The sequence below is a fragment of the Xyrauchen texanus genome, chromosome 11 (genome assembly GCF_025860055.1).
Source record: "Xyrauchen texanus isolate HMW12.3.18 chromosome 11, RBS_HiC_50CHRs, whole genome shotgun sequence".
NCBI lineage: Eukaryota > Metazoa > Chordata > Actinopteri > Cypriniformes > Catostomidae > Xyrauchen > Xyrauchen texanus.
The window spans coordinates 7,060,725-7,077,613 of NC_068286.1; the positions used below are offsets into that span (position 1 = coordinate 7,060,725).

The following is a 16,889-nucleotide window of genomic DNA, read 5'->3' on the forward strand; positions in this document are numbered from 1 at the left end:
TACAGCAATGACAATTGCACCCCCCCCCATTACGGTAATGACAATTGCATTTTCACCCCATTACGGTAATGGCAATTGCGCACACCCCCCCATTATGGTAATGACAATTGCATTTTCACCCCATTACGGTAATGGCAATTGCGCACACACACACACACCCCACCCCCATTACGGTAATGACAATTTAATTTTTTCCCCCCATTACGGTAATGACAATTGCATTTTTCACCCCATTATGGTAATGACAGTTGCATTTTTCACCCCATTATGGTAATGACAGTTGCATTCCCCCCCCAGCCCATTACAGTAATGACAATTAACCCCCCCAATTACGGTAATGACAATTGCATTCCCCCCATTACGGTAATTACAATTGCATTTTCCCCCATTGTGGTAATGACAATTGTCTTTTTTCCCCCACATATGCTTAATCTGTCATTAAAATAATGGTGCAATGCAAAAAACCTTAATGATAAAAATAGGCATCATATTCTTTTTGCAAATGTAGTTCCTTATTTCTTTTGGTGAGATTGTGAAGTTCTAGATTGCAACTCTAGAAAACATTCACAGCAAACATGCGGCAGGATATTACCACTTCCCTTTCAAATGGAGTGTGAAACTGATACTATTATTTATGAAGATTCCTTTAAACTGCTAGGAAAAACGTTCCTGGGTCAGCAAGAATGACAATAATAGAGAGTCTATATTACAGACTGTACCAAAATGAGGTCAACTAACACTGCTCATCGTGAATTTGGACTTGAAATGAGAGCACTCTTAATTTTCCATTAAATGCTGTAAGGGGAAATTAAGCCCAGTTGCTCCTGCATTTTTTGTCAAGTACCCAAACACAACAATTAAAGATATAGAAAGACATAACAGTAAAAAAAAGTAGCAGACATTTCAGAAAGGAATGTCTGTTTGATACCAATGGCCACAAATCTTGTATTTTTCATTATTTATATTTAAAAGGATAATTCACCCAAAAGTGTACTAAAGTTCCCTCACCGTCATGTTGCTCCGAACTCATATGACTTTCTTTCTTCTGTGAAACACAAGATATATTAAGCAGAATGTCAAGCTTTATTCTGTCCCCGTCACCACTCTCATTGCACTCCCTTTGCACACAAATAAAGTTATACTGGTTCTGAACAATATGAGTGTGAGCAAATAAAAGACAAATTTCATTTTTGGGTGGCCTATCGCTTTAATAGCAAGCTGGCTGCAGTGAGTTTAATCCTTATTACAAAAACAATTTCCTAAAGCAACTAATTTTATCATTCTTAAAAATACACCTTTTTGTATTGTTTTGTCCCTCTACTTACACCCCACTGCAGAATCACGTTCCTTGCCATATTTTGAGCAATATTTCTCTTCATGAGGGTCAATGTTAATTGATAAGCAAAGACAGAGCAGACAACATTCAAAAATAAACCGGTTATGTGAAACAATATGATGATGCACGAGGGACTGCTTGATGATTAATTTTGGCAGCATAAACGGATAGTTTCGAGTTTTGTTTCCCTTTCTTTTCAGGTTGCGCTTATGAACCGTTACAGTTCGAATGTCATACAAACTTCGAGCATCTACTTTTTTGGGTTGCCAAGGAAGTTCAAGTATTTGATTATCATCAAGTATATTTTCATGTCTACCTGCCATGAACCTCTGCTTGTTTACGCTGCCAAAATGCCACCCTGTGTGACTGCGAGTGTGAGTGCAAGTACGAGACGTTGTGCATGTATGCGAGTGCGATTTATCTAACGGTGACCCCAAGCTTCTCCAGAACACGCATGCCCTTCTCCTGGTACTCCTCTCTGGTCAACCAGAAGTTGTCTTTGTCCTTCATGATGTCAGCTAACACGGCTCCACCCAAAAACACCATATGTTTACGACGAGGAGGATCCTCGATACGGATCTTAAACTTCTACAGAAACAGAAACAAAAGATTCAGTCAGTCGAATAGCAATGCTACACTGTAAACCCTAATGATGTCATTAATGGGAAAATCAAGTCGTCTTAATAAAACCTTACTTGAAATATCAAGTTTTGGGCTCTTAACTCAAATAAAGGTTCCCTGAATCTAGTTACCTTAACTTAAAAAGTTACTGGGACTTGGGGCAAAAATCCCACAAAAAAGTGGGCCGTTTTGTTGGATAACTCTTTCTAATGAAATTGCCATTTCATTATATTTTATTGCAGCTTAATTATGGATTTAGCATATGTTTAGTGCCTCTACAGACACCATTTTAGGAATGTGAAATGACAGAATAATAGCGACAATGATTTATTTCAGCTTTTATTTCTTTCATCACATTCCCAGTGGGTCAGAAGTTTACATACACTTTGTTAGTATTTGGTAGCATTGCCTTTAAATTGTTTAACTTGGGTCAAATGTTTTGGGGATCCTTCCACAAGCTTCTCACAATAAGTTGCTGGAATTTTGTGCCATTCATCCAGACAGAACTGGTGTAACTGAGTCAGGTTTGTAGGCCTCCTTGCTCACACAAGCCTTTTCAGTTCTGCCCACAAATGTTCTGTCAGATTGAGGTCAGGGATTTGTGATGTCCACTCCAATGCCTTGACTTTGTTGTCCTTAAGCCATTTTGACACAACTTTGGAGGTATGCTTGTGGTTATTGTCCATTTCTAAGACCCATTTGCGGCCGAGCTTTAACTTCTTGGCTGATGTCTTGAGATTTTGCTTCAATATATCCACATTATTTTCCTTCCTCATGATGCCATCTATAGTGTGAAGTGCACCAGTCACTCCTGCAGCAAAGCACCCCCACAACATGATGCTGCCACCCCCATGCTTCACGGTTGGGATGGTGTTCTTCAGCTTGCAAGTCTCACCATTTTTCATCCAAACATAACGATGGTCATTATGGCCAAACAGTTCTTGTTTCATCAGACCAGAGGACATTTCCGCAAAAAGTAAGATCTTTGTCCCCATGTGCACTTTCAAACTCTAGTCTGGCTTTTTTATGGCAGTTTTGGAGCAGTGACTTCTTCCTTGCCGAGCAGTCGATATAGGACTCGTTTTACTGTGGATATAGATACTTGTCTACCTGTTTCCTCCAGCATCTTCACAAGGTTCTTTGCTGTTGTTCTGAGATTGATTTGCACTTTTAACACCAAACTACATTAATCTCTAGGAGACAGAATGTGTCTCCTTCCTGAGCGGTATGATGGCTACATGGTCCCATAGTGTTTATACTTGTGTACTATTGATTGTACAGATGAATGTGGCACCATCAGGCACTTGAAAATGGCTCCCAAGGATGATCCAGACATGTGGAAGTCCACAATTGTTTTTCTGAGGTCTTGGCTGATTCCTTTTGATTTTCCCATGATGTCACGCAAAGAGGCACCGAGTTTGAAGGTATGCCTTAATATACATCTACATGTACAATTGACTCTAATTTGCCTCAGAAACTAATTGCCTAAAGGCTTGACATCATTTTCTGTAATTTTCCACTGTAACTGTAAACAGTTTTTGGAACAATTACTCGTGTCATGCACAAAGTAATTGTCCTAAACGACTTGCCAAAACTATAGTTTGTCAATATGAAATCTGCGGAGTGGTTCGAAAATGAGTTTTAATGACTTCAACCTAAGTGTATGTAAACTTCTGACTTCAACTGTATGTATGCATGTATGTATATACACATACACACACAGACACACAATGTATATTAATGACAAAGAACAATGCCATCAAAAATGTAAAGAATGGCCCTGAAATTCAATTCTAGGGGGAATAATGTACCTTAACAAAATATGTTAATATCTGAGACTGCACTTCCTTTATTGTTGGTAAATCATCTTTAGGTAATGCGGGTAATACTGCCACCTTATAGACGAGAGAAGTCCTGAAAGGAACATTCTTGTAATTTCAAGGTAAAGTAGAAATTTACAGGCAACTTCAAGACTTGACCTGTCAGTATCATATGCTGATTGCATTTATAGATGTGTGTTGTGTTGTCTGTACCGAGAGCTTGTCGACGTCTCCCTTCAGCACTCTCTCCAGATAGAGCTGCTTCAGCTCACGCTCCAGACGAGACGGCAGACCAGGATACATCGTAGAGCCACCCGACAACACGATGTGTTTGTAAAACTCAGCCCTGACACAAACACACAGGAAACATTTATATTAAACCGTATATACAAAAAACAGTTAGTAACGAATTTGGGAATTTGTCTTCCGAGGTTACATGCTATACTCCTAAAACTATATAAAATTAATATTACGGGTTCAATACAAGTTAAGGTCAACAGCATGTGTGGCATAATTTTGATTACCACAAACATTTACTTTAAAAAAGCATAAATTGAGGTTACAGAGAGGCACTTGCAATGGAAGTGAATGGGACCAATTTATGGAGGGTTTAAAAGGCAAAAATGTGATGCTTAAATTAATTCTTTGTGTATTATTTAAGCTGTTAAGTCATTGTTTTTACTTTCATTTTATGGTTTACAGCTTTGTTGTTTACATCTTGTGACTATAAAGTGAGTATTTTAATGTTTACAGATTGGCTCCATTCACTTCCATTGTATGTGCTTCAATGGAACTCAATGGGACGAGTCGAAATAAAATTTTGTGGCAATCAACATTATGCTACAAATGCTGTTAATTGAACTGAACTTGTATTGAACCCAGAATAGTCCTTTAAACAGCAGTTTAAGTATTTTATAATAATTTTGCTTGTAGTTTTATGACCATAACAATTAATTTGTCACACTGGAGGAACGTTTACAATAAAATTAGGAAGGCCAAAATGGTGAACATCTTAAAACAGCACCTAAAATACACACTTTCCCTCATACATTTCTACAGCACACTGTATACTGTAAGCTCAAATCTTTGTGTTAATACGAATTAGTTTTATAGCACAAAATCAGCTTCCCTCATGTTAATTTCTATAAACATACATTATTTTTTTTTTCCTTTGGTAAACACTAACAGTCATTAAGTCTGATCTGATTCATTCATGTAACTAATATCAAAGAGCGTCAGACTCTCATTCTTCATTTTGGATCCTAGCAGCTATACGTTTCTCACGGTCATGGACACTGACCTGGTGTCGATGTCAGCAGCCTGGATGGTGTTGAAGAGAAGTTCGGCCACACCCACTCCCTCAACGTTAATAAGGTGAGGCTGAAACAGAGCCTCCGGCGCCTCGAACCGTTCGCCGCCTACTTTAATCACCCTCCCGTCAGGCAGCTACAAAAACACACTCAAATAAATACACTTATAAACTAGCTAGAATTCTCATTCTCTTAAACACTTAAGAATGTGCTGTTCAATACAAGCTAAGGGACAGTTCATCCAAAAATGAAAATTCTCCCCTCATTTACTCTACATGACATTCAAGATGTGTATGAATTTTTTTCTTCTGCAAAACACAAAAGGAACATATTTAGAAGAATATCTCAGCTCTGTAGGTTCATACAATGCAAGTAAATGGTGGCTAAAACTTTGAAGCTCTAAAAAGCACATAAAGGCAGCATAAAAGTAATCCATACGACTCCAATGGTTTAATCCATGTCTTCAGAAGTGATATGATAGATGTGGGTGAGAAACAGATACATATTTAAGTTCTTTTTTACTTTAAATCTCCATCTTTGACCAACTTGAAGTTGCTCTATGCATAAAAAATGCCAATTGCCAAAGAATGTGAAAGTGAAGATTTATAATAAAAAAGGACTTAAACATTGATATTTCTGATCCACACCCATCATATCACTCCTGAAGACATGGATTAAACCACAGGAGTTTTATGGACTACTTTTATGCTGCCGTTATGTGCTTTTTGGAGCTTCAAAGTTTTGGTCATAATTCACTTGCATTGTATGGACCAATAAAGTTGAGATATTCTCCTAAAAATCTTAATTTTTGTTCTGCTGAAGAATGAAAGTCATACACATCTGGGATGGCATGAAGGTGAGTAAATGATGAGAGAATTTTCATTTTTGGGTGAACTGTCCCTTTAAACTGCTGCTTACAAAGGAAGCAAACTAGGTTTTGGAACAGAGTGAATGTGTAGTCATGTGAACTCACTGTGTAGGACTCCACCAGCACTGTGGTCTCCAGCGCGAGCTTCTGCTCCTGCTCGATGTTATAACCCACGTAACACAGCTTCTCCTTCATCATCCTCACCGTCTCGAAGTCAGCTGAGTGATTGAAGGCGTAACCCCTCAACAACAATAGCTAGAGACAGAGAGAAGGGGTGTGTTACATTCAGAAGTGTTCATCCCTATACCCTATGCCATTTGAAGTCTGAAGTCAAGATTTCTCTTGACAGTGACTGTGAGAGTGTGTGCATTTATGGTGTGTACCTTGATGAGGTAGCGTGTGATGTCTCTTCCTGCGATGTCCAATCGCCGTGTGAGATGAGGAAGAGAAAAGCCTTCATACACTGGACAAATATGAGTGACACCATCGCCAGAGTCCACCACCACACCTGTCAGCAAACCTGCACGCACACACAACCATACAATTGTATTACAACTAACAGATTTCAAAAGCTGTCTTTTTGTTATATGGTCACATTAACACCAAATTGGAACTTTTTATAGGCCATTTTTTTTTGGTACTTCTCAAAAGCCTTTTATGAATAGATTTTACAATTTTAGGCCTGTCCCAGACCCAGTCTTCCAATATTAAACTATGAAAACCCCTTAAAATTACATGTTTAAAACTTTGATAATCTAAACAAAAAGTTTAAATTTCAATATTTATTGGGTGGAAATTAATTATTAATTCTTAAATTTGTAAAAAAAAATTTACTGTCCCACAGTTGTGGTGTCATTTCCACCACACTAAATAAATTTGCCTCTAATAAAAGATGTGTACAAAAGTTAGTGTACTTGTTAACCGAGTCAACAAGAGAGTCAGTGAAGAGCATACTTGAGATAAAATATATGAAAAGTGATGTTTGAAGAAAACAAAAAAAAGGTCAATATTACTTGTGAGCCGATTATTTTCACAATCAAGCTTTAATTTTTGCCATATTACTCAAATTATAAAAATGTAATTAAATTGTGTGTTTTTACATCGAATTTTAGCTATGAAATTGGCCTTAGCAAGATAAAGGAGCCGGCCATTTTATAAAATAAAAATAATTATTTCCATCATTGTCATTTCCACCATATAATTCTATTGAACACAATACAGAATTTGAGATGTGCTGGAAATGACACGGAGGTGGAAAGAAAATAAATAAATAAATAAACAAATAAATAAATAAATAAAAGAAAATAAGAAAAATCTCCTGTGATGCATGTACATCCACTTTTGGACACTGTTCGTAAACTAATAAAAAAAAGTATGAGTGTGAAAGCTGTTTCAACGACAGCACACAACGCTAAAAGCGCCCAAGGTTGAAGAAACTAGAGGTCGACCGATAGTGGATTTTGCCGTTATGGATAATTAAGCTTGTGGAAAATGCTGATAACAGATGAATCGCCTGATAGTTTTTAAAATCAATTTATTGAATGTAAAAAAAAATTGTTTTGTATTGTAAAACATTATTAGTATTTCCTTACTATAACGGGCACAGAGAGAGGCTCTAAGAGTCCAAAATGATTTATTGTGCAACCAAAATCCCACTTAAACCAGAAAAACGTAGATTTGATGCATAATACGTGACATTCATCTATAAACAAGCCCGAAATCCACATTCAGGACTTTTATTTTGAAATGATGAAGACTGGGCTCGTTATAATGCTCTCTATATAAAGCGGCTTCAAGCCATTTTTTAACGGAAAAGAATGCAAAAAAAAGTTCCTACTTCCTTCTCACAGATGTCTCCATGACAGCTGCAGACTTTGTAAACAGCAAACAAAACGCTTTTCACCTGTCAATCATTTTGCTCCTCATTTTGTTGAATTTGAAGTGGGTCACTGAGGCTATGATTCATAATATTTAACAGTTGAGGGTGCTATAGTGCCACTGTTCAATTTGACAGTCACAGGAACAAAGGCTGCTCGTTTGCTCCGTTTTGTTCTCAAAATAATCTTTGGAGGGCGGGGTTTTGAAATGAGAGGGTGTGGCTAATTCAACGGCTCAGTCATGTGATAGCCTCAAGAGCACTTACAGCGACTTTAAGTAATTGCTAAATTAAGCTTTTTATAATAATTAAAATAAATATATATATATATATATATATATAGCTAATATATTTACCAGCTTAATGATTTTGTATATATATATATATACACAGCTCTGTAAAAAATTATCAGTTTCTCTGGATTTACTATTTATATGTATGTGTTTGAGTAAAATGTAAATTTTTGTTTTATTCTATAAAGTACTGACAACATTTCTTTCAAATTCCAAATTAAAATATTGTAATTTGGAGCATTTATTTGCAGAAAATGACAACTGGTCAAAATAACAAAAAAGATGTCGTGTTTATCATCACAGATCCTGGATGAGGATTTGTGATGATCTGGGGGTGCTTCAGCAAGGCTGGAATCGGGCAGATTAGTCTTCGTAAAGGACGCAAGCATCAAGCCACGTACAAGGGTATCCTGGAAGAAATCGTGCTTCCTTCTGCTCTGACAATTGGATTGGTTATTTCCAGCAGGACAATGCTCCATGCCACACGGTCAGGTCAATCAAGGTGTGGGTGGAGGACCACTGGATCAAGACCCTGTCATGGCCAGCCTAATCTCCAGACCTGAACCCCAGTGAAAACCTCTGGAATGTGATCAAAAGGAAGATGGATGGCCTCAAGCCATCAAACAAAGCCGAGCTGCTTGAATTTTGCACCATGAGTGGCATAAAGTCACCCAACAGCAATGTGAAAGACTAGTAGAGCATGCCACGCATGAAAGCCGTGATTGAAATCAGAGTTATTCCACCAAATATTGATTTCTGGACTCTTCCTATGTTATAAATGAATATGAACTTTCTTTGCATTATTCAAGGTCTGAAAAAAACAGCATCTTTTTTTGTTATTTTGCCCAGTTGTCATTTTCTGCCAATAAATGCTCTAAATGACAATATTTTTATTGTCGTTCAAATTCGTCATCGTTCATCTCAGTGAAGCAGCACAGACAATTATTCATTTATTTGCTTTGGCACCACCCTCAGATATAAGCACTTTATGTTATGCTTTTTTTGACTTGGATTCAAGCATTGTATACCAGCATTTCATTCAACAATATACGTTCATTGGAACTAAATCATGCCCGCTACTACAAATGGCCAAGGTAAGCATGCTTACCTCAACGAGTCAGCCAATCAGAAGCTTCTTCCTTCAGCCACGCTATCTGACAAGCTACATATTTGTTTTGCTTCTACACATTCAAGTTCATGTAGCTAATGCGTGATTAAGCGCTAAAATGGATATAGTGTAAGCAAAGTTCATTTCAATTAAAAATTGAGAAAGAGAGGCTATCCAAACTTATACAACAAAGTGACAGAGACATTCATGTCTGTTTTATAGTTCTAACATTAGGGCGCAGCATCTGATTAAAAAAAGTCTGTTCCCCTATGTTTCCCCTTTGTCAAAGTCTGTTCCCCCCATGTTTCCCCTTTGTCGAAGTCTGGTTCCCCTTTGTCGAAGTCTGTTCCCCTTTGTCGAAGTCTGTTCCCCTTTGTCGAAGTCTGTTCCCCTTTGTTGAAGTCTGTTTCCCCCTATGTTTTCCATTTGTCGAAGTCTGGTTACCCTTTTTGAAGTCTGTTCCCCCTGGTTCCCCCTTTTTGAAGTCTGTTCCCCCTGGTTCCCCCTTTTGAAGTCTGTTCCCCCTATGTTTCCCCTTTGTCGAAGTCTGGTTCCCCTTTTTGAAGTCTGTTCCCCCTGGTTCCCTTTTGAAGTCTGTTCCCCCTGGTTCCCCTTTTGAAGTCTGTTCCCCCTATGTTTCCCCTTTGTCGAAGTCTGGTTCCCCTTTTTGAAGTCTGTTCCCCCTGGTTCCCCCTTTTTGAAGTCTGTTCCCCCTGGTTCCCCCTTTTGAAGTCTGTTCCCCCTATGTTTCCCCTTTGTCAATGTCTGTTCCCCTTTTTGAAGTCTGGTTCCCCTTTTTGAAGTCTGTTCCCCCTGGTTCCCCCTTTTTGAAGTCTGTTCCCCCTGGTTCCCCCTTTTGAAATCTGTTCCCCCTATGTTTCCCCTTTGTCAATGTCTGTTCCCCTTTTTGAAGTCTGTTCCCCCTGGTTCCCCCTTTTTGAAGTCTGTTCCCCCTGGTTCCCCCTTTTGAAGTCTGTTCCCCCTATGTTTCCCCTTTGTCAATGTCTGTTCCCCTTTTTGAAGTCTGTTCCCCCTATGTTTCCCCTTTGTCAATGTCTGTTCCCCTTTTTGAAGTCTGTTCCCCTTTGTCGAAGTCTGTTCCCCCATGTTTCCCCTTATGTATCCCCTTTGTCGAAGTCTGGTTCCCCTTTTTGAAGTCTGTTCCCCCTATGTTTAATGTTCAATGGTGCTACGGGGAATGCTAACCAGGGGAACATAGGGGGAAAAGACTTTGACACAACACTGGTGTAACTGTAGAATCCTCCAGAAGAGGAACATGGAGGACTAATAATAAAAGATAAAAATGATCAACTATCGGCATCCATTTTTGCCAATAACTGAAAAAAAAGCAACTATCGGCACCGATTAAAGGGTTAAACATCTAGGAAAAACACGTATTCACTTATACACTGCCTACTTTTCACATTCCAATCAAATGCTGATGGATAAAAACAAATCAAGTCCTGCATTTCATCAGAAATGGCAATAATTTACTTAAGTTGTTCACTTTCCATTGAAAGGTTATTTACCTTGAGCGTAGAGTGTGAGCACGGCCTGAATGGCGATATAAACCCCTGAGAACTGATAGGTCTCAAACATCACCTACAGGGCAACAAGAAGATCAAAATTCATATAAACACAAACATTAATGAGCCAGTATATTCAACAGAATGCACCAAATAAGCGCACACACACCTCAATGATCTTCTCGCGGTTCTTGGTGGGGTTCATGGGCGGTTCTGTGAGCAGGATCTTGCAGTTTTTCGAGTCAATGTTGAGTTTTTCGGGGCCGAAGGTGTAATCCCACAGGTGCTTCATATCGTCCCAGTTCCGCACGATGCCGTTCTCCATTGGGTAGTTCACCTCAAGCATGGAGCGCAGCTCGCTCGCCTCGTCTCCCACCATCAGGTCCTACAGGTCAGAGGTCAAAGGTCAGTAGACTCAATGTCGAACATTATCTTCGTTTCGAACTGAGCTGGAGCTGTTGACGTCGATAGAGAATGTAATATATAGAGAATATCAACACAAGTTAAGCTCAATCGACTGCATTTGTCACATAATGTTGATTACCACAAAACATTATTGACTCGTCTCTCCTGTTCTTTAAAAAAATCTGTTACAGTAAGGCACTTACAATGGAAGTGAATGGAGACAATCCACGAATGCTAAAAACACATAGGTTCAAAGTCTTAAATGCCTTCCTGTAATGCTTTTTTTAATAAACAAGGAGCTAAATAATTTTGTGGTGATCAACGTTATGCCACAAATGCTGTTAGTTAAGCTTAACTTGTATTGAATCCGGAATATTCCTTTAAAAGACTGACATTTATCATTTTTTATAACATTTTCCAAAATAAAAGTTGGAGATTAAATAAAGTTCCAAACATTCACATTCACACTTTGCGCACTCATAAGTTAATTGATTTATCCAATCCGAAAATACACATGATTTTACACAGCACACTCAAATAATTCTGTCCGGACTGATGAATTCTGGGTAACGGCAAGCATTTCCACTGCACAACAATTCGGCTTATGCTCACAAACAATAAGCAACAACAATTCATCAAGGTTAGTGTGAGAACAAGATGGAGATTTATTAGTGTGAACATTATTACAATAATAATTATAATCTCAAACTACTACCAGCACAACTTTTCCTAAAAGGGTTTAGAGTGAGAACAGCAACTAGTCAGTCTTACAAACACACACACACACACACACACACACACACACACTTACCATCCTTCTATAATCCTACAGCACCTCAACATTGTAACAGAGAAGACGGAGACAAATATGGAGAAAACAGCAATAAGAGGATTTCAAGCCTCTGCATATTGAGAGTGAAACTTAGCTAAACTCTATAGATAAATTCTATTGAAATGAACTGCGAGTCAAGTCTCCTTGTTGCCTATGTAGAGAGTTCCACTTATTAGGTTCCATTGCAGGTAAGGTGCTGCCTTAGAAGGCAGCTGCCTAAGTAGGGAGCAGACAGCAAGGCAGATCACTAGGTTTAGGAACAGAGTAGGGTTGGTAAGAAAAGATGGAGGATGCAGTGTAGCGAGAAAACGTTACCTTGATCTCAATGTTTCCCACTTTGGCAGTGGAACGGATGATGGGTCTCCCGACCAGAGCCGGAAAAATGTGTTCTGGGAAATTAGAGCCGGCATACCCACACTTGACAAACTAAGACAAAAAGAGAAAGAGGTACATGACTCATAATCGAACCATAAGTTAGGTTACCATCCTAAAAATATGACCAATAAGAATCCATTCCATACTACGGATATTACACAGCACTGTGGGCTGATAATACACAGCGCACATCAAGACTATGAGTGAAAACAGAGACATCTTCCCAAGTGTTCATTGGAGAAAACATTATTTGCATGTGTCTGAATCTGTTGTGTAAAGTTTAATCAAACAGCTAAGCCACTTCCTGTGAGCTCAGTACTTAGTTTGGTGTGAAAACACCAGGCCGACAGGATGACTCATTCACACAGCCAATTACTTTTTAATAAGAAAATACCATTTTTGTTTTTTAGACATTTACCATAGTAATAATGTTTTCTTGGACATGTTCCAACGTAATACAATGTTTGTCTTTTTTGTAATGTAGTAATAGTCATATATTTTCTTCAGAATGTTAAAATCATGTTGTTGGTTTTTTATAAAGCATATTAATACTTTGTTTTTACATTTACTATGTAAAATATGATAAAGCCATATTTGACTTGGATATACAAGTAATTTTTTGGGATGTAGTAATATTTAGTAGTTATAGAAATATATATATATATCTTGTTTTTTTCTTCTTACATTTTGTGTACACAGCAAAGCCATGTTTTTTATTTAATTATGTACCATGGTAATATTATATGAAGGCCCAAACCTGCAAAAATAATAAATAAATAAATGTCTTGATAAAACAAATATAATTCGTTTTTAATTAAATTTATTCTTGTATGACTTTATTCCTTTATTATTTTCTATATTTATTTTTATTTATTCATTTATTTGCATTGTTTTAAAAAAATTATTTACTTTCATTTATTTTTATATTTATTTATTCCCGCATATATTTATTTCCATATAAAGTATCTCACAAAAGTGAGTACACCCCTCACATTTATGTAAATATTTGATTATATCTTTTCATGTGACAACACTGAAGAAATTACGCTTTGCTACAATGTAAAGTGAGTGTACAGCTTGTATAACAGTGTACATTTGCGGTTCCCTCAAAATAAATCGCAGCCATTAATGTCTAAACCGCTGGCAACAAAAGTGAGTACACCCCTAAGTGAAAATGTCCAAATTGGGCCCAAATAGCCATTTTCCCTCCCCGGTGTCATGTGACTCGTTAGTGTTACAAGATCTCAGGTGTGAATGGGGAGCAGGTGTGTTAAATTTGGAAAAACATATTTTACAATGAACAATCATAACAACAGAAAACAATATTATGGATTTGCGGACATCAAAATATGAAGTTATATATGCAGAAAAAAAAGAAAAGAATAAGATTAAATCATATAATTTATGAAACTTATTCATTTTGTGGTTTTGTTGAAGAAACAGCTCCCCGTTTATTTTGTGATTGTAGTATAACTAATAAATCTTGGATTGACTTAAGCTCTTGTGTTTTTAGCCCCACAAATAGCTTTAGTTTACACAATATGGCGATGACCTGACGTCACATCAAAACAAGTCATGAGTAATCGAGCACACGCTTCAGTCTATAATAAGACAATGGTGAGCAGGACACGCCCACATCATTATCATACAAGAAACAGAAATGTATGAATAAATATAAAAATATATACATGTGAGAATATTTAAATATGGAAATAAATACAGGTGGGAATAAATAAATATAAAAATAAACGAATGCATAAATAAATAATAATAATAATAATTAAAAAAAATAAAGAATAAAAAGTTTTAAAGAATTCAAATAAAAAGAGAAAATAATAAATAAAGGGAAAAAAGTCTACAAAAATAAATTCAGGAATAACTTTAATTAAAAACGAATTATATTTGTTTTATCAAGACATGTATTCCTTTATTTATTTTCGTATTATTACATGTATTTATTTATGCATTTAATTATTATTTTTGCAGGTTCTGTCCTCCATAATATTAGGTTTTTCTTGAATATACAATGTAATAAATGTATTTTTTGGATGTACTTAAATATAATAGTAACATTAATATAATATATATATATATATATATATATATATATATATATATATATAAAAAGAACGAGTAAGTGTTTCAAAACTTTTGACCGGTAGTGTGTGTGTGTGTGTGTGTGTGTGTGTGTGTGTGTGTGTGTGTGTGTGTGTGTGTGTGTGTGTGTGTGTGTGTGTGTGTATATATCACGTTATTTTGGGGGGCATTTAACATGGTAAATAATTTTAAAGACATGTATTATATTATGGCAAAACTGTGTTTTGTAAACATGTACCAAGGTAAACCTATCACATTCTTTGAATAATCTCTCAATCATTAATTCTGGTATTTCCACCTTATAGTAGAGAAATGTGAGAATGAAATGTGTTTCTTCGGTTTTGCGTGTCACTTCCTCTCTCGGCCAGATGTGAGATTGCAAACTCGGAAGTGACTCTGACATTATCTTTATCTCACCTTTCATAGGCACATAAAACCACATGCCTCAGTCATCTATATGCGCAGATACATCAAATATAATCAATAATGCACAATCCGTCAGCGACCTAATTAATCAATAAATAAACCACTTATGAATGTCAATCATACAAGACAGGTCTGTACAGTCCATGCTAATCACATCCATTTATATGCTATCCTGCTCTATATTTTGAATGCATATGATCATGTGTGTTGTACGGTATGTTTTGCATATTACAGGTCGTATTAAAATCACAGATACTCAGTGTCAAAAAAGGTGCCATCAGCACATACTTCCTGTTCCGCTGCATCTCTCTCATACAATCCCGTATAAAACACGCACAGCCAACAGAAAAAACATCACCCGGGCGGGACAGACCGTATGAGATCCAGCAACAGACTCACCCCGGTCCCGTTGTCACAGACTACCACTTTCCTTCCCTGACTGTCCATGTTTCCACAGTGTCGGTGACGAATCCGCCCTGATACCAGCGCTGATGCTGCTGTCCTCGAGCAGGCGGAAGTCAGCACCAAGCCCTTCTCAGCACGCCAAAATAAAAGTCTGTACGGCTACAGAATCCAAGCTCAATAAATTAAATACTAGTCCTGCATATATCACATACAACCATATCAGCTTTGCCAAAGAGGACTGAGGAGCACACAGCCCTTCATAACACTCCAAAATAAATTCATATTAAAATATTTTTTCAGACGTGTAACTTGGTAATCGCAAGGTTTTATTTGCCGTTTAAAGACATAATAAAAAGACAAAATAAATGCCTTTCACGTCATCATAAGCCCACTCCAAAATAGGCTTTAGAATAAAAGCGCGCGCTCTATCTCTCTCTCTATGCGTGTGTTTGTATGTATAGATGTAGTAATAGTGATTAGCAGTAAATAGTTAAACTATGTTTTATTTTTTTGTAGTTATGGTTATAGCTATGTTTGTCTCTTTAAATATGTACCATGGAAGTATTTTTTTTTATTTTTTTTTTTACATTTACCACTGGAAAATAATGTTTTCTTGGATATATGAGGTCGTTTTTGTATGTAGTAATATACAGTAGTTATGGTTATTTGTTTTATATTTCAATATTTGTTTTCAGACATGTACCATGGAAAAAACGGTTTTATTCCTCTTCAGTATGTACCATGGTAGTATTATGTTAAACATAGTAATATGTATTTCAAAAATACCACATACTTTATTTTAAAGAGAATTTCAGGGCACGGTGATGGTTTCAAATGTACATTTAAATACTGCTTATTAGGCATACATACACATTATATATGTGATAAAAAAATTCCACATGGACAGGCAAATTGCTCTCATGTTCACTGGTCCCACAGTGCATACTGTACATGTTCAGACCAAAGACACAAACAAATATCAACAATTTCTGACAGCATCAGAAATAATGACAGCAGTTCAGCTTTATCAGGTTCATCCTCAGACAAACAGTGATCAAGAACACTGTATTGTACCACAAGCTGTCAAAATAAGATAAACAGCTTCAATAGGATGTAACAGTAACTGCTAATAATTCTGTTGATCTGAAAGAAAAAGTCAGAAAATCAAATACTTAAGACAGAGCTTGGGAGCTTGAGGAGGTACTACGGCTATGATTCACATAAAAAAGACAGGATTAAATAAGAGAAAACACTAAAAGAGATAACACATTTAAATAAAGCACACTTTTTGTTTTAAAACAAACATATTCAGCTCAAGTACACAGCTGTAAGATTTATACTCCACACAATTTTACAAAACTAGGCATTTCATACAGCAACAAGGTCTTAATTTCCCACATTATCCACCAGTGTTAAACAGTTATAGAGCACCATTTAGAGCAGAATACATATAATACCCAATTGCCTTCAAAAAGACAACATAACAGCAGGATCGTTTAAGAGAAAGAATAAGTGTGTGCATGTTAGTGTGCGTGGATGTATGTTCACCCAAAACGAAAATTCTCTCATCATTTATTCACCCTCATGCCAT

General features: G+C 36.9%; 1 protein-coding gene across 1 annotated transcript; it reads right to left on the bottom strand.

Annotated features, from left to right (window-relative positions):
- Window positions 1-329: 329 nt before the first annotated feature.
- Window positions 330-15,405, bottom strand: LOC127651298 (actin-related protein 2-A). Its single transcript, XM_052137075.1, has 9 exons — window positions 15,293-15,405; window positions 12,311-12,421; window positions 10,928-11,143; window positions 10,762-10,834; window positions 6,339-6,475; window positions 6,061-6,210; window positions 5,078-5,223; window positions 3,991-4,123; window positions 330-1,924 (listed from the first exon to the last, which is right to left on the bottom strand). Exons 1-9 carry the CDS (start codon window positions 15,338-15,340, stop codon window positions 1,754-1,756), a joined length of 1,185 nt encoding a protein of 394 aa, XP_051993035.1. The 5' UTR covers window positions 15,341-15,405; the 3' UTR covers window positions 330-1,753.
- Window positions 15,406-16,889: the final 1,484 nt, after the last annotated feature.